General features: G+C 37.8%; 1 protein-coding gene across 2 annotated transcripts in view; it reads right to left on the reverse strand.

Moving 5' to 3' along the window:
* Positions 1-446: 446 nt before the first annotated feature.
* DNAJC21 (DnaJ heat shock protein family (Hsp40) member C21) overlaps positions 447-22,384 on the reverse strand; it is a 29,514-nt gene continuing 7,576 nt past the window's right edge. The window contains exons 3-12 of one of the 2 annotated variants that reach the window (XM_072605842.1): positions 20,927-21,050; positions 20,396-20,518; positions 19,457-19,761; positions 18,320-18,471; positions 11,529-11,616; positions 9,217-9,378; positions 8,684-8,726; positions 4,349-4,524; positions 1,489-1,564; positions 447-914 (exon numbers count right to left, since the gene is read on the reverse strand). In XM_072605842.1, coding sequence (XP_072461943.1) covers positions 750-914; positions 1,489-1,564; positions 4,349-4,524; positions 8,684-8,726; positions 9,217-9,378; positions 11,529-11,616; positions 18,320-18,471; positions 19,457-19,761; positions 20,396-20,518; positions 20,927-21,050 — 1,414 coding nt within the window. In that variant the 3' untranslated portion in view covers positions 447-749. Of the gene's footprint in view, positions 915-1,488; positions 1,565-4,348; positions 4,525-8,683; positions 8,727-9,207; positions 9,379-11,528; positions 11,617-18,319; positions 18,472-19,456; positions 19,762-20,395; positions 20,519-20,926; positions 21,051-22,384 lie in introns of both variants that reach the window. The other variant, XM_072605841.1, reaches the window with a different exon arrangement.

A 22,384-nucleotide genomic window follows, 5' to 3' on the forward strand; every position in this document is an offset into this window, starting at 1 on the left:
TTATGGCTGTCACTGTGCCTAGGGACAAAGTGTAATATAAATACACTTCTATTCAGCCACCTTATTTCAAATTTCAGATCTGAAAAATAAAGAATGTGCCCAGTTTTCATATTGCTACTAAAACACCAAGTTGGACTAGAGCTATACCTTGAAGAGCTATACTTTAAAGAGTTACCTCTACTAACCTTAAGCACTACCATTGGTTTTCGATCATCTCTCTTTCCTATTTAACCATCTCCTTGACCAATATTTCAAAAATTAATTTTAAAATCCTAAGAGGTATCACACTATTAGAAAGAAAAAAGACAAGAGCCCCCTCCCCTAAGCCTCCTACTTGCCCCAAAGCTCTCCTTACTTCAGCTATGAAACAGAACTTAAAACAAACCAGGATAAAGATGACTGGGTTGCTTAAAGGGAAAATTAGAAAACAGAACAGGAAAAGACCATGTGTTAAAATAATTTATTTCCCCTCTGTACATTTCTGACCCACGTGAACCAGAAATAAATCAAGAAGATGAGCTTTAGAGTATTTCACCTGTTTGAGAATTTCCATTCAACTGAGACAGCAAAAGTGTCGATCAGTCACTGAAATGTCTAAAAAAATATAGTAAACAAAAATGTTTATACAAGATAAAACTACTCATCCACACTGCAAGAACCTGCAGACTCCATAGATGTGTTAGATTTTAAGAATTCCTCAGATCATTTTCAGTCCAGGCTTTGGCTTTGAATTAAAACTGTCTGAAGGCCTATCGGTTCTTACGCTTTTCTTTCTTGCTCCGAACGCTGGCTGCACTACTTAGAGAGGATGCGGATGGGGCTCTCGCATGGCCTGAGGTCTTCAGGTGATCAAACAGCTTATTCCGAGATGAAAATTCACCATGGCAGGTTGTGCATCGGATAGGAACGTCGCTCTAACAGGAGGGAAAGAAGTGGGAATAAAGTAGATGTTACCACCGGGTAACATCTTCTGCATTTTGTGTTAAGACTACTTCTGACACACTCAGAATCAATCATGTGATATTTCCCAAGGATGCCGGATGCACCCTTCTCCACCACATTTAAAAGCCCTGCAGACCCACACAGGGAGAAGAAACACTGAACCCCAGGAAAATTCAGAGGAGTGCTACTTGGATGATTTTTTTTTTAAATCAAGGTCAAGTTTTAAAAGTGATTTAAAGCACAAGCCATGAAAAACAGCCCAACTATTATAAGCATATACCACAAGGGCTTCACATCCAGCTGGGTAAAGGAGAAGTACTCCTTTGACATATGTTTACATGCTGGGCCCCAGTGCACCAAGATTATCCTTACACTTAGCTAGCATTTATAAAGCCCCAACTATGTACCAGAGAACACAAAACACCCAGTGAAGGCGTGCCCCTTTTCTTTCCTCTGCAACTTTAGGGTTACTCAGATAAGGGAAAATAAACACTGCCAGTGCATCAATCTCTACCCCAAGAACACCTACAAATGATTTCTACCTACCGCTACTTGTGGTTCATCAGAGATTCTGCCAGATTTTTTCAAATCCTTGGCTTTCTTTCCTTTGGGTTTTGGAATACTAAAAAGAGAATTGAAATATTTAATTTATTTGACTCATACTGGGTACATTTTCATTCCTATCTCAAAATCATCAAGGAATGCGAAATATTTAAAAGGTTTTTTGAAGAATTTGTTTAATTAAACCTCTCATCAATCACAAATATCAGTAGATAGTGTATATATATTGTCATTTTAAAATGAAATTAAGCTTTTTAGAGATTTACTCCAAATTACATCATTGAATAAACAAATAAAAATAGAAACAAAATTATTCAGAAAGCAAATTCCCAACATTTTCTAGTACTTTTTTTACTCATACTGGTCTCTGCAACTCTTACCCTTCAAAAAGTTCCCTCCCTTTTGTTTGTCTCACCCACATTCAACTCTTAAACAAAAAATTACCTGCCAATGCCCACTAGGTCCCTTCCACTCTACTTCCAACCCATGATCACTCCTCTAGTTCATTTATGCATTCTCTTTTCCTGAGTCATTTCGCTGCATCCCCAGCGCCCAGCAGAGAGCTCAGCACAGAGCAAGTGCTTAATAAATGTTTGTTGAATAAACTGAAGTGCCTCACTTACCTAAGAGAATAAGCATAAAGGTTTGAGCAGACTTTGATCTACGGAAATAACTAAGTCATGTTTTAGAGACTTCCTACAGCAAGCTATCACATTAGGAGAGTAGTTTTAGCTCTTACATCATTATAGAAGGTGAATGACAATTTAGGAAATATTAAAAGGGACTGAATCAAAGTAAACTGGGAAGTCTTGTATGAACTGATTCAGAGTGAAGTAAACATAAGTAGGAAAACAATTTATACAGTGGTAGACAGTGGGGTAGAAGCAGGGAACCCGCTAGAGCTCTCCCCCAAAATCTCTCAAAAAAACATGTAAAAAATGACTCTAAACAAATTCTAGAGCAGCAGAAGCCAAAAAATGATAGACTGAAGCAAATTTCCAGCCCAAGACAATCTGGAAGAGCAATAGGAAGGGTCAATCACACTGGGCTGGGAGCAGAGTGCAGTTTGGCATGGGCTGTGCCAGTACAGACAGAGCTGGAGCAGCAGGCCTTAGGGAACTGAATGGCTGGTGACTGCTGCAGTTTCCAGACTTCTTAACCCACGAACAATAAAGACAGCTTCAAAGGTCATGAGAACGGTCTCTCACTTGGCTGAGAGGGGAGCTTGGTCTGGCCTCAGACCCAGCCCTGGCCTGCCTCTGGGAGCCCTCTATATTAACAAAGGGCTCAAAAGCCAAGTAAATGGCTAGGAAAATGAGCAAACAGGGGGGAAAGAAACAGACTATAGACTCTTTCTTTCTCAGTGAAAAGGGATTTCTTACATCATTGGTCATGAGGAAGATCAAAACATACAACCAAAAGAAGACAGCAAAGCCAAAGCTCCTGCATCCAAAGCCTCCAAGAACAACAGGAATTGGCCACAGGCCATGGAAGAGCTCAAAAGGGATTTTGAAAATCAAGTAAAAGAAGTAGAGGAAAAATTGGGAAGAGAAATGAGAGAGATACAAGAAAATGATGAAAAACATGTCAACAGCTTGCTAAAGGAAACCAAAAAAAAAATGCTGAAGAAAATTAACACCTTTAAAATTAGACAACCCAAAAGAGGTCTAAAGAGCCAACAAGAAGGCCTTAAAAAGAAGAATGGGCCAAATGGAAAAGGAGGTCCAAAAGCACATTGAAGTAAATAATTCCTTAAAAATTAGAATGGAGCAAATGAAAGCTAATGACTTTATAAGAAATCAAGAAATTATAAAACAAAACCAAAAGAATGAAAAAAATAGAAGATAATATGAAGTATCTCACTGGAAAAACAACTGACCTGGGAAATGGATCCAGGAAAGATAATTTAAAAATTACTGGACTGCCTGAAAGCCATGATCAAAAAAAAGAGCCAAGAAATTATCAAGGAAAACTACCCTGATATTCTAGAATCAAATGGTAAAATAGAAATGGAAAGAATCCACCTATCACCTCCTGAAAGAGACCCCAAAAGGAAAACTCCTAGGAATATTGCCAAATTCCAGAGTGCCCAGGTCAAGGAGAAAATATTACAAGCAGCCAAAAGGAAACAATTTAGGTATTGTGGAAACATAATCACGACAACACAAGATCTAGCAGCTTCTACGTTAAGGAATCAAAGGTCTTGGAATATGATATTCCAGAGGTTAAAGGAGGTAGGATTAAAACCAAGAATCACCTACCCAGAAAGACTAAGTATAATACTACAGGGGAAAAAAATGGAATTTCAATGAAATAGAGGACTTTCAAGCATTCTTGATGAAAAGACCAAAGCTGAATAGAAAATCTGACTTTAAAATACAAGCATCAAGAGAAGCATAAAAAGGTAAATAGGAAATAGAAACTATAAGGGACTTATTAAGGTTGAAGTGTTCACATTCCTAAATGGAAAAATGATATTTGTATTTGCACCTTTCTCAGTATTAGGATAATTGGAAGGAATATGTGTTTGTGTGTGTGTGTGTGTGTGTGTGTGTGTGTGTGTGTGTGTGTGTGTGTGTGTGTGGTGTGTGTGTAGAGAGAGAGAGAGAGAGAAGAGAGACAGAGGGCACAAAGCAAGCTGAATATGAAGGGAAGATATCTAAAAAAGAAAATTAAGTGTTGGGAGGAAGGTACTAAGAGAAAGAGAAAGGAAGAGGTAGAATGAAGTAAATCATTTCATATAAAAGAGGCAAGAAAGAGTTTTTACAATGGAGGGGAAGAAGAAGATAAGACATCTGAGGAAGCACAAAACTGAACAAATTTAAGAAAAAGGTGAAGATTTTACCTTTTTTCTGCCCTTTTGGGATCTTCAGACTGTTCATCAGTTTCTGAAACAACACCCTTTTCCTGAGTACTGTCTTCCAGTCCCTTGGTGCTGTTCTCACTTGTGTTGGTAGCTTCTTTTGATTCAACAGTCACTTCGTCCACAGGCTCATCTTTATTGACATCGTCACCATATATCTATATAAAGAAGAATGAACACTATTTTAATGCAATTAGGACAATGAAAAGATTTCAGCCACATAATGGCAACTTTCCAATTATCTTTAAAATCCTCCTTATTCAGAACTGTCAGCTGTGGCTTCTCCTTGCACTTTTTACCTAGTACTTTTAACCAGGTGCTAGTTAAAAAGGGGACTAATGAGTATTAGAAAATAACCAGTGAAAAAGGTATTTTAGAGAGAGGTAGTCAATTGTCTGGGACACTGAGTTTGCCCATAACAGAAGATCTCAGTTTCCTATAGAGGACTAGTTTGGGACAAGTATAAATAAATTCTTTCCCATTCTATTCCATGCTCAAACTGGTGGTCTTATCAACAAAACAGCAAGAAAAATGTTGTTGTATAGTGCATAGCAACAATACTAGGGTACTTAACACTGCAATGATGCCACCCTGTTACTACTATTATTATGTATCACCTATAAAGCTCTTATATAAATCTTTTAAATTTCCAAAGAAAGGCAGGATGAAATAGTGAACAGAAAGCTGGACTTGGAAGGCCTGGTTTCAAGTGATGCTTCCGACACATACGCTGTGTGACTCTCTGGGAAAATCATGTGACCCTTCAGTACTCCAGGCAAGACTCTTAAGACTTTAAATTGCCAAGCAGCTATATTGACCTGTATTGGGAGATGGTGTCCCCTGTGTTAATAAAATCACGTTTGGTCCAAATCAATTTTTGTCCATAAAAGCAACTTCTTACATATTATCTGATTTGATCTCCAAAAAAAACAAAAAACCACACACCTTGCAAGGAAAAAGACAATGACAATTTATTGGAGGGGCTACAGGAAAACAGGCTTGCCAATACACTGCTGGCAAAACTCTGACTTGGTCCAGAAGTTCTGGAAAGCAATTTGGAACTATGCCCAAAAATCGCTCACCCTTTGACCCAGCAATACCATTACTAGGCCTTTAACCCCAAGGAAATCAAAGATAGTGAAGAGAACAGAACCCACAAAATAGTTTATTCAATATTTGTAAAGAAAAAACAACTTTCAAAGACTCAGGAATTCTAATCAATGCAGTGATTCCAGTGGACAACAAGGAAAATTACAGGGAAACACTCTACCTACTTCCTGACAGAGATGATGACTCATTGGTGCAGAACGATACATACACTTCTGGACATGGCCAATGTGGAAATTTTCTTTGCTTGACAATGCACATTCACTACAAAGTTTTACTTTTTTAAGGGGAAAAGCAACATGTAAGAAAGAGAAATTTTTGGCTTCATGGACAATTTCCTTTTTTCTGTTCTACTTTGTATATGGAAATGCTCATTTTATTTGGTGTTTAAGTTCAGAATTCTTTTTTTTTAATAAATGACTTTACAAGGTTGGTAGGACAGATGCCACTACCCCATTTTAGAGGTAAGGAAACAAGTTCAATGAAGTTCAACGCACTAAGCTACAGAGATAATCGTTTCTATTACCAAACAAGGTCACAGAACTTTCTATGCAGCTTTACTATGAAAGACAAGTATCTCAAGTGAAAATTCTAATCATTAAGAATATGACACTCTATATTTCCTGGAAAAGGGGATTAAAGAACAAACAACTAACAATCTCTTGAACAAATAAGCTAAATCCTTTTAATGAAAAGTTAGCATCTGTATTCATGATTTAAGTTCTTTTAAAGCATCCTCCTCCTTTTTAAAAAGAAGTTATTTCGTGGTATAAATTGAAATCCATTGTTTCCAGAAATATACTGAATCTTCTTACCTCCTTGTTAAAACAGATATATAGGCATCAATTCATCCTACTCTTATGGGCTCAAAGGCATCCACCTGTAATGGTAAGGGAATTTGAAGATCTTTCCTGTCCGTTAACAGGCCCATGGGACTTACTTTGAGTTCTGGTCCAGCCCACAGCTTGAGTCACATGAAGTCAACGGAGGGAGGAGTGTGCTAAATGGGTGCAGCAGGAATAGAGAGTGAAGTGGAACTGAGAGGGAGGAGGCAGAGCAGAGCAGAGCAGCTAGCATGAGTGAGAGATGGAGTGATTTTGTCTAAGGGAGCTTGTTTGTGGGGAGGCTTAACGCAAGGAAGGCTTGGGGATAACCACGCTCCCTTTATGGGTAATGTGTACAAATTTTGTTGTTACCATAGTGGAATTGGCTTTCTGGTATCTGAAGAAATATTTTGGTTTTGTCTTTGAGGAAGAGAGTTTATATTTCACAAATTTACCCTGGAAATATGCATGCATATCCGTAGCAGCTGCCTATCATGTTACACCACCTCACCCAAGGATCTGCCAGGTTAACTATATAAAAAAAAACTTAAACTGGTGGCAAAAATGATTTGAGGCTTACTCTAGTGATTACTAGATAAAATCCAACAGGATCTTATTTGTAAATAATATCTTAACAACTGAACAGGGTCCCATGGAGTTGAAATAAATCTGGTTTTTTTATTTTATTCTTAACAAATATAACAAATATTTCCATATACACTGTAGAATAGGAGATGATTACATCGGAAAGTGATTTTCTGTTACATAGAGCCTGCCCTTCTTTTAGTATAAAGTAAATGTTTCAAGTCACTTTCAAAGCTGTCCTACTTGTCTATAATTCTTTCCAACCTCTCTTCTGTTCTCATTTTCTTTTAACCTAATCCTTACACATCTCACCCACTTTCTCACCTCCCATTTGGCCAGATGAAAAGAAAAATCCTTATAGCCAGTATGCATAGCTGAGCAAAACAAAACCCCACATTAGTCATAATAATGTTACATATCTGTCAGCCAGTGAGTAGCTTGGTTTATAATTAGTCCTCTGGATCCACGGACACTACATTGCTCAAAGTTCTTAAGTATTTCAAAGTTGTTTTTCTTCACATTGCTTTTTGTTCCTGTAAAAACTGTTCTAATTCTGCTCACCATGGTTTCTCTGAAACTGTCCTTTCATCATTCCTTACAGCACATAATGTTCCAAGGTATCTGTATATCCTAATTTGTTTGAGCATTCCCCAAACTGATTCTAGTTCTTTGCAACTAGAAAATAAAAAAAAAAAACTTAAAAAAAAACCTGCTCTAAATATTTCTGTGCATTCAGGAGCTTTTTCTCTTTCTTTGGTTACTTTGGGGCACAGGACTATTGGTGGTATTGCTGGGTCACAGAGTACAGTTTAAGTGACTTTTGGACACAGTTCCAAACTGCTTTCCTGAATGTCTGGACCAATTCACACATAACATTATCAATTGTATGTTAATATACCTGTTTCCTGCCACATCGGTCATTTTCCCTTTTTGTCATATTTGTCAATATAATGGGTGCAAGGTGGAATCTCAAAGTTACTTTATTTTTCCCTAATTATTAGTTATTTGGAGCATGCTTCTCATATGGTTGTGGATAGCTTGAATTTCTTTCTTTGAAAACCACCTATTCATATCCTTTGACCATTTATCAACTGGGGAATGACTTTTATTCTTATAAATTTGAATCAATTCCTTATCTATCTTAGGATTGAGACCTTTATCAAAGAAACTTTCTAAATAATTGTCCCCCCAGTCAACTGTTTCCTTTTTCATTTTAAATGCATTGACTTTATTTGCACAAAAGCTTTTTTAATTTTATGTCTTCAAAATTATCCATTTTCTCTTCTATGATCCTCTATATCACTTGTTTGATCAGGGTCTCTTCTTCTATCTATAGATCCAAAAGACAATTTCTTCTTTGTTCCTCTAATCTACTTATTATGTGACATTTTATATTTAAATCAAATATTAATTTAGAGCTAAAATAAATCTTAAACTGAGTTAACAGGACCAAAATTACCTGAAGACCAAGGATCACCAAAGGCTTCCAATCAAATACCTACTTTACAAATCTGTCTATGTAATATGCAACACAGAATTAGGTATAACAAAGATGAGTGCCTATGAGTCAATGCGAGAATGGCATTTTAAACACGTATACACATATATTCAAGAGGAAAAAAATGTTCAAAATTTGAAAAGCCAGTACTATCTTTGAGCCCTCTAACTCTTTTTGTCAGTAATAAAAACCCAGGATGGAAGCTTCAAAATTTATATATAATTTTGTATCAGCCAAATATCCTGAGTTTGATTATAATGACATTTAATGTTTAAAGTTACTAAGACTTCTCTTTCAACATACCGGCACAGATTTCTGTTTCTTTTTCTTCTGTTTTTTGGAAAGTCTAAAAAACAAACAAAAAGGATGTTAAGGACCCAATTATGCAAAAATTTAACAATTCTAAGTCAAAGGAAAATATTTATGCCATGGGAACAAAATGTTTCAATATTATTCAACTTTAAAAGGATGAAAGAATGTTTACTTTAAAAAAATATCACATTAGGGAACTTAAAATATTTAGTGACTCAAATTAAACTGTCAGTATCCCAGAGGGTCTACAATTAACTAAGCATCAATAATTCTGATGTTTGCTTACCCATAAAATAGAGGCCTATACTTTTTAGAAAATGTAATTTAAAAAAAAAGAAAAATGTAACTCAAGTAGAAACCTGCTTTCCTTTGGAGGATACACATTCCCTCCACACACTACAGAGAAGGAACATAAACTCTCTAAATGAGTACTACAACATAACAACTTCTTTAAGAGAATGCTACAAACAAATACAATTATCCTTAAACACAACATTTATAGCAGTTTTGTATACTTAAAGTACTTTTGCTTTGGTTTATCTTCTGTCTCTTCCTCTGTGTTAGCATCCAACCCATTTTCATTTGCCTGTAGATGTGCTGAAAAATCTTCCTCCTCCTCTTCCAACTGCTGCTTTAACAAGGCCACCATCTCCCGATGCTTCTTCGACTTTTCATGATTCCTCATGCTGAAACAACAGTGCAATGTCATTTAGGAGGCATGGTTATTATTGCCGTAAAGTGCTCCTAGACACAGTGAATGCTAAATCATTCTTTTAAAGTGGCAGTGAAGACACTAGAAAGTGAAATAAAGCCCAAGTTAGAGTACTCAAGCACTGATACTCTGGAAAAGTAGGAATACAGGAAAGGCCTTCTTTTCTTAATTCCTCAAACCTCACTGTACCTCTCTTTTTTCCAGTCATCCCCTCCTTTTTTCCTATTTTCTTTCTACTTCTCTTCATGTTCTGCTTTGTATTTAATGTTGCAATGTCGTCTCTGCTCTGTCCTTCCTGTTATTCCATTAACAAACATTTATTGAGTATCTCCTCTGTAAACAAAACAACCCTATGTATTTGGGAATATATAAGACAGGTACAAGAGAAATCTGCTCCTGTCCAGGAGACCACAGTCTAAGAGGTCAAGGGAAGAGCCACTTGAAATAATTAGAGAAAAGACAAAGAGGAGACTATGCAAGTGGCCAAGTGACACTACCAGTCGACATGGTAATAATTCAGCATCTTAACTTCCTCAGCAGTCCTCAGGCTCCTTCTCTCTTCTCCACCCCACTTCCCTGTCTCCTCTTCCTGGGGTTCCTCTCTTCTGTGGCCTAAAGGAAGGAGAGAGAGAGCTGCTAACTGTGATTGTAGGGACTTCTGGGTTTTGATCTCTGCGTCTCTCCCTCCTCTCTCCTTCTCTGTGTCTCTCTCTTCTCCTTTCTCTTTTTTCTTTCTCTCTTTTCTCTCTTCTCCCTGTCTCTCACAGTTATAATGTTTTATACCTCTCCCTCTTTCTTTTTTCTCACTGCTGATTTTCCCCTCTTTTTTCTCAATGTGTTTCTTTACATAGCTTTATCTTTGCCATGTTTCTCCTTCTGTTCTTTCCTCAACAGTATTCTTTTTGGTCCTCTTTTCCAACCATCTCCAGAATTTGTCTTTGATCTCCTTGGATAAAGTCCCTGCATCTCATCAAGGTTAGCCAGCAAATCTTGTGGGCTGTAGGAATATGTATGGGGGAGTAGAGAGATCTCAAGTCCAGCAGAGGAAATAAGAAAATCATTAAGTATGATCTGTTCACCTCTTAAAAAACTACCTCACTGATATTTCCCAGTTCACTAAATCAGTAAGGAAGAGCACTGGACCTGAAGTCTGGAGATATGGGTCTGACTCTTGCCTCAGACACTGACTAGTTTTATGACCATGGGCAAGTCACTCATTTTCAGCACTTTGTAAACCTTAAAGTGCTAAATGTAAGTTAATTAGTCAATTAATTATGTGTGTGTGTGTTTGTCCTTCGTTGCCAAAGAAGACCATGCCATCAGAGAAATAATGACATGACTTGGCTTTGTTTTGAGTGAGGGAGGGCTGTGCAGGTCACCAGCCTCACTTCTCCTCCAGAGCCATCTGAATCCAGTGACCAGATATTCATCAGGATGACTGGAGATGACCCAGAATGAGGCAACTGGGGTTAAGTGACTTGCCCAAGGTCACACAGCTAGTGAGTGTCAAGTGTCTGAGGCGAGATTTGAACTCAGGTCCTCCTGACTCCCGCACTGGTGTTCTATCCACTGCACCAAAACTAGCTACCCTAATTAATTATGAGGCAGAATGTGTATGACCATTCAAAGAATAATAAAATATTAAAAGAAAAGATCACAGGTCCTAGAGACAGAAAAAAACAAGTGGGAATCTCAATTCTACCTATGTGACCTTGGGAAGTTATTTAATCTCTAAGCCTCAGTTTCTCCTTCCGTAGAGACAACAGTACTTGTCCAATCTACCTTTTCAGGCTCAACTGTGATGACTAAATGATGTAATTTACATAAGGCAAAAAGACATGTATAGATGCTCATTATCATTATCACTATAGTTTTATAGAGAACAAGAAGCAAACCATCATCAGGAGAGAAAAGCACTATTGACTGTGTCCAATTTGTCCAGCAATTGGTCCAAAACACATTCTTATGCTAGGGCCCTTATAAATCACTGCGACAAGCAATGATTTTAAAGAATCTCAACATGGAAAATATTTATTTCTATAATAATTAGCATCACTGCCTATTTTAAAAAAGTAATAAAAACAGAAAACAAAGTTATCTGCTTAAAGAAGGAAATTTACTTACGCTTTTTCTGTCTTAAAGGATTTGTCACATGCTGGGCAATACAAATCATCATAAACTTCGGCGTCTTCACCCTCATCACTTAGCTTACCTAAGAGAGAGAATCTCTGAGCAACAATTCTGAAATGGTCTAAACACAAAAAATACAGACTATTTTCGAAGCTAAAATCCCTTAATAATGTTCTAACACAGGACTGAGACAGTAAATTGTTACTTTAATCTCCGAGAGGGATGTTTTCTCTTCCTGCACCAAACAACTTTAATACACCTACATTTTTCTGTTAGTGGAAAAAAGTACATTAGTTCAAACCAACAGAAACTGTGGTCTTGAGGGAACCTTTTTAAAAGCAACTCTGCATTAACCATGAATGTTTTTGATGTCATTCTATAAAACAACACATATTTAGTATTCTGATTCTTCAGGTTCTTCAAAACAAAACAAAAAAATCAAAAGGGATTCTAATTAGCTTTTTCCAGGATGAAGTTCTAGGTGAGACAAGTTTAGAAAATCTAACACAATTTAAATGGCCCCAATGAGAGTCAGATTTTTCAGCCACGAAGTTTATAACTTTATATTTGCTGGACTTCAATTAAACTTGTTTACAACTATGACTTTCGATCTTTGAATAGACTTAGTATCCAATGTTTCATCATTATTAAGCAGGTCATGGATATATACTACTACATAATCCTGAGCTTTGTCATTTACTTTTTAGATATTTTCCCTATACCTGAGGTTACACAGCAGTGAAAAAAATTATAATATTACAATATCCAGCATCCATATATCCAGAAAGCTCTTTAATGGGAGTGAAGGTATGGGCAACACTATAGTTAATTTCTATTAAATAAATGAATGAATAAATGAAAGAACAAATAAGTAGAACTGCAAAATCTTGATGTCTCAGAATTCGTCACATTCTAGTTCATCTGGCCCAAGCCCATTCCCTTGAACAGGAATACCCTTAGTGCCTCATACAAGTGGTTTTTCAGTCTCTGCCCAATGTCTACCAGTGATGAAGAACTCACTATCTCCCAAGATAGCACGATCTACTTTTAGAAGGGGTAGGAATTTCTTTCTTCTACTTAGCAGAAATCTGCCTCTCTAACTTCTATCCATTGTCTGTAGTCTTACCTTTTGGCAGGAAAGTAAAGAAAAGCAAATGTAATCTCCTTTCCACAAGAAGTTCCTTCAAATACTAGAAGGTAACTATCATATCTATTCCATTCTCCTCAATACCACCACTCCTAGTCTCCTCCAAGTTAAATATCTCAAGTTCTTTTAAGTCAATGCTCCTATGGCATGATTTCTTATGTCCAGGTCATGCTCTCCTTAAGTCTTCTCATCTTTAAACATTCCCAGTTCCTTGAATTCTTAACTCTCCAGCTATTCCAGAAATCAGTACTCAAGTGAACCTGTGATCTCATCAGCTTGGATCTTTCTCCTTCCAATGATACAGAAAGCAACTTATCCATACTGACCTGCCCAATCCATGTAGACTCCTGTCCACGTCCTTCCATATGTTTACCAAAAGGGATCCACCCAACAAGACAACAGCATTACTTGCCTTCTCCTGACATCATTAGGATACTAGTGAATACCAGGGCTGTTCTGCGCAGCTAAGTGGCACAGTAGATAGCGCACTGGGCCTGGAATCAGCAAGACCTGAGTTCAAATCTAGTCTCAGACACTTACTAGCTGTGTGACCCTGAGCAAGTCACTTAACCTTGTTTGCCTCAATTTCCTCTTCTATAAAATGAACTAGAGAAGGAAATGGCAAACCATTCCAGTATCTTTGCCAAGAAAACCCCAAATGGGGCATAAAGAGTCACAACAGCAAGAAATGAACAACAGGGCTACCTACCAGTCATAGCTCAAGGTCTCCACATGACCAGCTTATTTTTTTAACACGCTTTCCTGATAACATCTTTCATTTCTGTTCTTCAAAGTCCCTTGTTGGTTACACATCCCAGCCAGCTCACACACAACGTGCCTCTCTATTGCCCTCTGTGTTATATTGTCAGTTCTCCAAAGACTGTTGTACTCCATATCTCCCAGCTGTACAACTAGTCAATGCTCTTGACCTAAAACGAAGCACCCTGAACTGGACCCAATATGCCAGGAATGGTCTATGGGCAGAGTACAGTGGTACTATCACTTCCCTTATTCTGGACTCTAGATCTCTATTAGAACTTCCCAAGACCTCATAAGCTTTTTTGCTCCCTCATCACAATATTGATTCATGTTGAAATTTGCCTGTAAGCTACTAAAACTCTCTTAATCTTTTTTCCATTAACTACTCTCTGGCTGTGTGAATGACACATAATTAAACTGGTCTAAAAAACTGCCTAAAAAAAACCATTTTCTAGATTTATCCTGTTAAAGATCAGTTCAATCTCTTGCACCTTCTACAATACCGTACAATGATACAAAGATTTAATGAAGATGTCATCTTTCAAAAAGGAAGAAGAAGCAAAGCTGCCACTCTGGACCTGATTATCATCAACAAAGAGCTAGTAGCTAAAGTAAAATAATGAAACACTTGGGACTGAAGTGACCTCCTTCATCTTGAAATTTGAGATAGAAGAAAACCATATGTAGTCTTGGCATGTACCATGGATTTTAGATGAACAGGTTTTAAAGGGCTCTGGGAAAGGAATCGAGGACTATATCACAGAATTTTAGAAACAAAAGGGAGCTGGGCAGCCTTCTATTCCAACTAATACCAAAAACAGAATCCCCTCTACAACACATTTGACAGGTATTCATTCAGCCTTTGCTTAAAGGGAAGTCTCCTACCTTGCCCAGGGTAGCTCATTCCACTTCTGGAGAGCTCTAAATGATAAGAAGTTTCTGTCTTTATATCAAACCCAAATTTGATTCTTCCACCCACAGATCCTAGGAAATAGAGGATACCACTACCTAAAATTCTCTAGGAAAATTAGACCAAGAAGGATGGGAAGATCTCAAGAATTAAATTCTGAGAACACACACACACACACACAAATACCAATGAGGCAGTAAAGGAGGAGCTATCTAAAAAGGCATATGTGGTTCAACACGTAACCATCAACAGATTTTTTTAGACTTTCACAGAATATGAAGTTAAAAATAACTATTAAAATGTAGCATGGTTCCATATGAATAATGTCAGCTAGTGAGTACTAAAGTGCAGAATTAATTGAGCAAGGAATGCTAAGGACCACAAAAGGGTTTTTAGCTACATTAAGGAAAAGAAGGCTTATGGGATCAAAGAAGAAATAGGATCTCTGCTCACTGTGGATGGAACTATGAGAACGGGCAAGGAAAAAGAGATAAAACTAAAACTTTTAATCTGCTTTTATTCTCTCTGAGAAAGAGAATCATCTTAGAACTGGAAAGGAAGAAATAGAAATGACAATGAGGTGAAACCAAAGATAAGTAAAGAGACAATACATCTCTAGTTGCATCCAAGAGTCACCAGACTCAAGTGAATCCCACCCCAGTGACCTCGAAGAACTGGCTACGAAGCCACTATCAGTGATTCCCTGAAAGATCATGAGGAAGAGGAGAAATGCTAAAGGACCAAAGTAAAAAGAGGAGAATCTGCAACCTACTGACCACTGCTATTGATGCATCAATAGCTACGGATTTTTACCATATTAGACATTAAAATTGATAAATGCTTACATTTTATTTATTAATTCATTAAAATAACAATAATAAACCTGTAACATGGGTACTACTACTATCAAAAATAAGCTACTAAAATACTCCTCTCTTTTCCAACTATTTATCTGTACAAGTCCAGATTTTCTTCATACGATGCACACAAAAGACACAGAATGACACAGGCATGAAAATCTAGCTGTCTTTTATTAAGCCAGACATTAGAGATTTGCAAAAATTTGAAACAGTGTCATTCTCACTAATTTTTTTGAAAATTTACTTTTCATAAAAACCTATTAATATGGAATGAGTTTATTATTATTTTAGTGAATTAAAATGTAAACATTTATCAACTTTAATTTCTAATAAGGTACAAATCAAGAGCTACAATTCACATGAACAAAAACTCATTGGAGTCCTCAATAAATTTTAAAAACATAAAGGAATCATGAAACCAAAAAGCTTGAGAACCCCTGGGAAAGACTATTACAGTAGCCTCATAACTGTTCTCCTTGCACAAGGCCTCTCCCATCTCCAATCCATCCTCCACACAGCTGGCAAACTGGTACACCTAAAGTATAGGTTTAATTATGTCCCTCATTTACTCAAGAAGCCTCATCGGCTACCTTTCTTAAATGGCATTCTGGCCTCTCTCATAAGCTGTTTTCAACCGATGTTTACATATTATTCCCTCACACTTCAGCTCCTGTCAAACTGGACTGTTTTCTACTGCCTGTGGATGACACTCCATCTCCTGTATTTGTGCCTCTGCCTGGGATATGCTCTCTCATCATCTGCACAACAGACCCTCCTGAGCTCCCTTGAATACTCATCTCAAATGTCACCTCCTTCAAGAGATCTTTTGTTGGGCCCTCCCTCATCACTGTGTAATTTTTTGTCCACATCATAATTTATTTGTTCATTTGCACTGAGTTGATGTTGTTTTCATCAGTATCAACTCAGTTCAAATGAAATAACATAACATATGCAGAGAACTTTACAAACTATCCAGTATAAAGATGCCAGCTCTCAGCATTTTCATTTCCTCTAGTATAATTTGAGTTCTTTGAGGGCATGGAATATATTACTTTTGTATTTCCATAGCCAGTACCTAGTTACCCCAAAGTGCAATGTGATGCCCTAGGAATATAATATGTTCCCCCTCACTAGACACAGTCCAGTGAAAACTAGAAAGCAAGCTCTTTAAGACGGACCTAATAAAAGTCTATAGAATATAAATGAATGGCCACTTGTCATGAATGCTGTAAAGGGAATCCTCAATCAAATATAAGTGGTTGTGGTGACGGCTGGGGTCTCTCCCAACTCTGAGACTTTGTGATTCCGGGTTAGAACAGTATAGGTCATCTCTACATATTCATCACCTCTAATCTATGATGGTGCCACATTACAAGACCCTGAAGTGACTTCTAAATCAATCAAAGTTCTAATTAGGTCCTTTAGTGTTAAGAATATCCAGTTATATTCTAATTCTTTGAAAATTGGTTCCCTACATGTGGCAAATTTGGGTTAATCATAAAAGAGTAATAGTAATTCCACCCTTTCCTTGTTTCTTTGCTTCTTTCCTTCTATCTCTTTTGTAATTTCTTCAGTATAGGAAGATACAGGGAAGACAGGTCCTGTACCAATGCAGATCAGCACCTTCTCTGTGATGTAAACCTCAGGTTACCCATGGCTGTCTCTAGTGCTTCACAGTTGTCAAAATGCTTACAAGCTTATACACTCAAAAACAACAACTGCTGCTACTACAACAATAACTACAACTCACTGGATTCCCTTAAACAGAAATCCTGGATAAATAAGCGTATGTAATGCCATCCCTTGTGAGGGAATTACATTAGTAAGCATATACTTGTACAGACAGATACTTTAATAGAATCCATGACTGTTCAAATTAATTCCTCTTAGAATAGTTTAGAGGCAGCAGGACAAAGTTTCTTCAGCAATAATTGTCAATACTGAAGCAACATCTTTGATGACTGCATAATGTATAGTGCATCTTGTTCATACTCTTGCGACATCCTAAAGGGAAAACTCCTTTGAAACTCTGGCTCACAGAGAAACTGCTCTATGACAACCAGCAAGGAAATACAGTGGGAAGGAGAAGACAAAGAGACAGTGCCTGAGAAGGGAAAGGAACAAGGAGTAAGCATTTATATGGCTCCTACCATGTGCCAGGCACTGTGCTAAGGCCTTTACAAATATTATCTCATTTGATCCTCACAACAACCACTCTGTGAGGTGGATGCTAGTATTGTCCCCATTTTACAGTGGAAGAAATTGAGACAGACAGAGGTTAAGTGACTTGCCCAGTGTCACACAACTAGGAAGTGTCCAAGACTGGATTTTAGCTCAGATCTTCCTGACTCCAAGCTTATCACTCTCTCCATTGCCTGAGAGTTAGAAGGTTGGAATTCTAGTTCTAGATCAGCCATTAGCTAACTGTTGTGTGACCCTGGGTAAGGTTTTTTAAGCTCTTTGGTCCTCTAGAGTTAGACTAGATGATCTTTCTGCTTCTAAAACTCTGTAATTCTGTGAGAAGACCCACACGTAACTCATAGATTGGCAATATGACATTACATTTTATCTCCATACAATAGTTAGCTTCTGTGGCATGATTTAATCTACAGCATGCATGCATAAACTGAGAGGCAGTGTGACACAGTGAGCGCAGCACCATCCTTAAAGCCAGGAAGATATGGGTACAAGCTTCACCTCTGTAACATACTGGCTTCATGATTCCAAGGGAGCTGCTTCAACATTCAGTACTGTCTCAGACTCTCAGCGGCAGAGAGGGTGCCAGCTTGCACCAGTAGAGGGAGTGTGCTCACTTGGTTTACCAGTGAAATCTGAGGTCCATTCCCTATGCCTATGCATGCATTATATGGAACGAGCTACACTGGAACCTACCAATCACAAATATTTTCACAAGGCTCTTTTGAGCCGAAACAGGCTGGGAAAATAAAGGGGCAGTTCAGCTCTCTGTCTAAAGACTGTTTGGTTCAGCTAATTCACTCTGCTGGGCTTTTTTTTGGTGCAAGAGATAAGGTCAGATACAAATCTTCTCAGAAAGGTGTGCTTTGCTTTTAAAATTGCTTATCACAGAGACACCAAAAAATAGGTTTACCATCCTGTCCCTCCTTTGTGTCTTGTTCACCCCTCTCTTCTTCATCAGATCCATCTCCAAACTCCTTTTCATACTGTGCCTCCATCTCTCTGAGCTCCTTCTCCAGGTCAGCCACAGTCATCCAGCTCTGCTCTTTGTACTGCTCTGCCAACCTTAAACACACAGTAAGAAATACCTTAGTCACATCGCACTGAGGGGAAAACACCCCACCAAAGCACACACTTCTGGCTTGTTTTCCCATAGTTATTTCTGATATTAGATAGCTCAAAAGTCTGCTCCAAAGGAAATGAGCTTCTCAGTTGCTAGCTATTATGTTGGCAGGCATAGAGAGACATGACCCAAAGACTGGCCACCAAGTCATGAAATTTTTTTCCAAAATGACTCTATTGAGGAATGGAAAAATTATCCGAGGATGTGGAAAAAGTAGTTACAATGATGAAATTACTGAATTCTTCAAGTACTGATGAAAACGGTACGGTTTCTAATCCTACAGATCTAGGCTTTGTTCCTAACACTGAAAATTCATTTTAAGAAAGCTACATTTACTAAGAATCCACCAATTTTGTCCCAATTTTCTAATAACAAAACTTTGTAGAAATTAAAATCTACTGAATATTTAAGCTATACTGTGGGCCCATTTTATAATTAGAAATTTTCTTTTTAGTCTCACCCTAAAGTAACATCACTGGAACAGAGAACTCCTTAGGGAAGAAATTTCCCCCACACATGCAGATGGGCATCTGCCCTACAACTTATGAGTCTCAGAGGTCTTATCTAGGGCTACACAGCCAGTAAATGGTGCAGGAAAAAACATGAACCTATTTAAGCCACCTATTTACTATGTCATTCTGCCTCTCAATCAGAAATAGAGTTCTACGTTTTATACCAAAGAATCTTAAAATAAATCACAAGTCATTCATAAAGACCAATAAGACAAAATAATACCAACATAAAATTGTTTTTTTCCTATTTTGACATCATATGGAAAAAAAATCTGCTGTCAAAGAAACAAAGAACAAATGTGTGTAAACGCTAAGGAATTGAACCCAAGGGGAAGCCACCACAATTCATGTTTAATTCCTTGCTACTTATTTAAACAAATGGAAAAAAAAAAAAAAGCTGATGACAAAGCCATACTTGGCCTGTTTGAGCTTCTGCTTCCTCCTCATCTCCTCTGCTTTGCGAGCCTTCTCTGCATTCTGCTCTTCCACAAGTTTCCGATGAGCCTGAACCCTTCGGTCCCTTCTCCGAATAAAGGCCACCAGCTGACGAACCAACTCATTCTTCTCTTTTCTGGCTTTGTCTCGAGTCTTTTTGTTCTCTTTCTCCATCGCTCGCTTCTCCCAGCGATTGGAAGCTTGCCGGGTGTCATACTCTTCTTTCCAAGCAAAAGTCTTTTGAGTGCAGAAGCTCTGCCAATAAGCGTAGAAAGGATGGACTACCTACATGGAGAAAGATACAAATATTATCACCTGGATAAGTGATACAAAATGTTTCTATGCTGTGTTTTCACTCTGTGAAATTATCATATTTAGGATGGGAAGGAAAATCATTCTGAAAATCCTTATTGAATAAGTAATTATTCCAAAAGGTAAAGGAAAAAATATTAATGGGGAAAAGTGTGTCTTCGTCCTTTGTTGCTGAAGAAGACCAAGCCATCAGAAAAATAATGACATGACTTGCACTTGACTTTGACATAAGTGAGAGAGGGTTGTGCAGGTCACCAGCCTCACTTCTCCTCCAGAGTCATCTGAATCCAGTGACCAGATACTCATCAGGATGACTGGAGATGGCCCAGGATGAGGCAATTGGGGTTAAGTGACTTGTCCAAGGTCACATAGCTAGTGAGTGTCAAGTGTCTGAGGTGAGATTTGAACTCAGGTCCTCCAGACTCCTGCACTGATGCTCTATCCACTGCACCACTTAGCTGCCTCCAATAGGGAAAAAGGAGACACTGAAATAACGTGAGGACAGAAAACAAGGATGTGAAAAGGGAGGCAGAAACTAGCTGTAAAAGATTAGTTATAAAATCAACACCCTAAAATAATGAGTAGTTTTTTAAAAAGGCCTTTTTACCGTATCATAATCACTCTGGGAATCTCCAAATGTTGGGAATTCTTCAATGTCATCCTCGATCCTAGATTCTAACTCTTCCTTCACAATCATTTCAAAAACATTGCGGTACACTGCATAGAAGCCCTGAAACATGAAACAATTGTTACTTGGACACAAAATCTGTTATTTGTTTTCCTACTCTAGCTGCAGAACAAGATCATTATTATAGCCACATGAAAAACATCGCCAATGTTCCCAAATAAGAAAACCAAAACCAAACCTAGCTTCCAAAGTTCATAAATGTGTATCCAAAACAATCTAACTATACCCTGGATCAAGGGCATAATTAGTGCTATACTACCCAAGTGCAAAATCATTTTGATTATATGTTTATCACTGGCTGAAAACTTAATCAGGCAATTTTTTTTCCCATTTGCCAAACTGAACTCATTTTATTCTCCTTCTGTAGCAGCGTGCCTTAAACATTCCTCTAGACTCTTTCTACAGCAGTGCTTGGTGTGAAAAGACATTAAGCTGAAACATTTGCTTTACCTTTTCATCATCTCCATACCCAGAATAACAGGTGACAGTAAAATAGCGTAGCAGATCTAAGCTGTCATCTTGATAATCTCCGTCAGCTCCTCCTTTAAGCAGAGCTTCCCTATGATTATCGTACCTACAAGAAATACAACAATATCACTGGAGGCACACTAAATAGGAATGTCAAAATGGTCTCCTCTGGAAAAGCCAAAATATTATTACTTTGATATGTGTCTAAGACACAACAAAAAAATTTGACAGAAAAACAGGAATATCTAAAGACTTTGTAATTTTTCTTCAAATCATTATTAATGATGACAAGAAAATGACCCCAACTTCATATTAACTTCATTAAATTCTTGCTTCCAGTTTAGATAAGCAGAGAAATGTAAGGAAGCACAGCATTTCCATCTAGTGAATGTTAAAAATGAACACTCCTGCCCTCTGTTGCCACAGGCCTGGGAGGCAGGACAGAGATGGTGCTAGAAAAGACAAAGGAGGGGGAGGAGAGGGGCGCTTTCACTGCTTCTTATAGAGGGTGGAAAGGGTGGCCATCCTTCTCAACCTCAATCAACAAGTTTTTATTCAAGGTTTACTATATGCCAGGCACTATGCTAAACACAGGGGATACAAAAAAAGGCAAAAAATTAGAGACCTTGCCTCAAGGAGCTCATACTCTAGCTCCTCAGTCACTCTCTCATCCAGTTACAACCCTGGTTACTGCCACCAGTCAGGGGAGTTCTCTGGGTCCTCAGCATGTCTAGTTCTGTAGGGAGGCTTGCTTCTAGTGGGGAGTCTATATCCTGGGATTTTGTATCTTCTGATGCAAGAGTCTCATCAGAGGTCACCTAGCCCAACTCCCTCATTTTAAAGATGAGGAGGCTAGTGGCCAGTCAGATTCACTGGTTTGTTCAAGGCTGCACAGAGAAACAGTAGCAGAACCTGAATTTAAACACATATCTTCCAACAAACAGGCTGAACTCTTTCTACTATCCTGTATTACCTAAAAAGTTTTCTGTAATAACCTATCTCCAATAAATGAAGTCAACAGAAATTTCTTAATTGTCAACTTTGTCAAAACATTCTATCATGCACAAAAAAAAAAATTGTGATAAAGAGTACTGCCAGTTCTTTGCAACTGAAATATTTTACACATCATTGGGACATGTCACACAACAATCTATTTTACAAAACTTCATTCGTGACAGAGAAATAAGACCAAAAACTCCACCAAAGATTTCAATTTAGCTAAAAAATTAATTTATTAAGTTATTCCTTTGTTTCAATAGAACTAAATGAAGGGAGGGAGCCCCATATAGAGAAGAAGGCTAAAGTCCAATTTTTTCATATAGTTTTATGTATAAAATTATGAACATCAAAAAGATTTTTTCAAGTATTTGCTTTTATGTATGCCTCCAGGCTTTTTGTCTGAACCCAGTAACGTTGCCCTACACCTTACCCTACAGGCTC

Source organism: Notamacropus eugenii, chromosome 4 (assembly GCF_028372415.1).
Source record: "Notamacropus eugenii isolate mMacEug1 chromosome 4, mMacEug1.pri_v2, whole genome shotgun sequence".
Lineage (NCBI taxonomy): Eukaryota > Metazoa > Chordata > Mammalia > Diprotodontia > Macropodidae > Notamacropus > Notamacropus eugenii.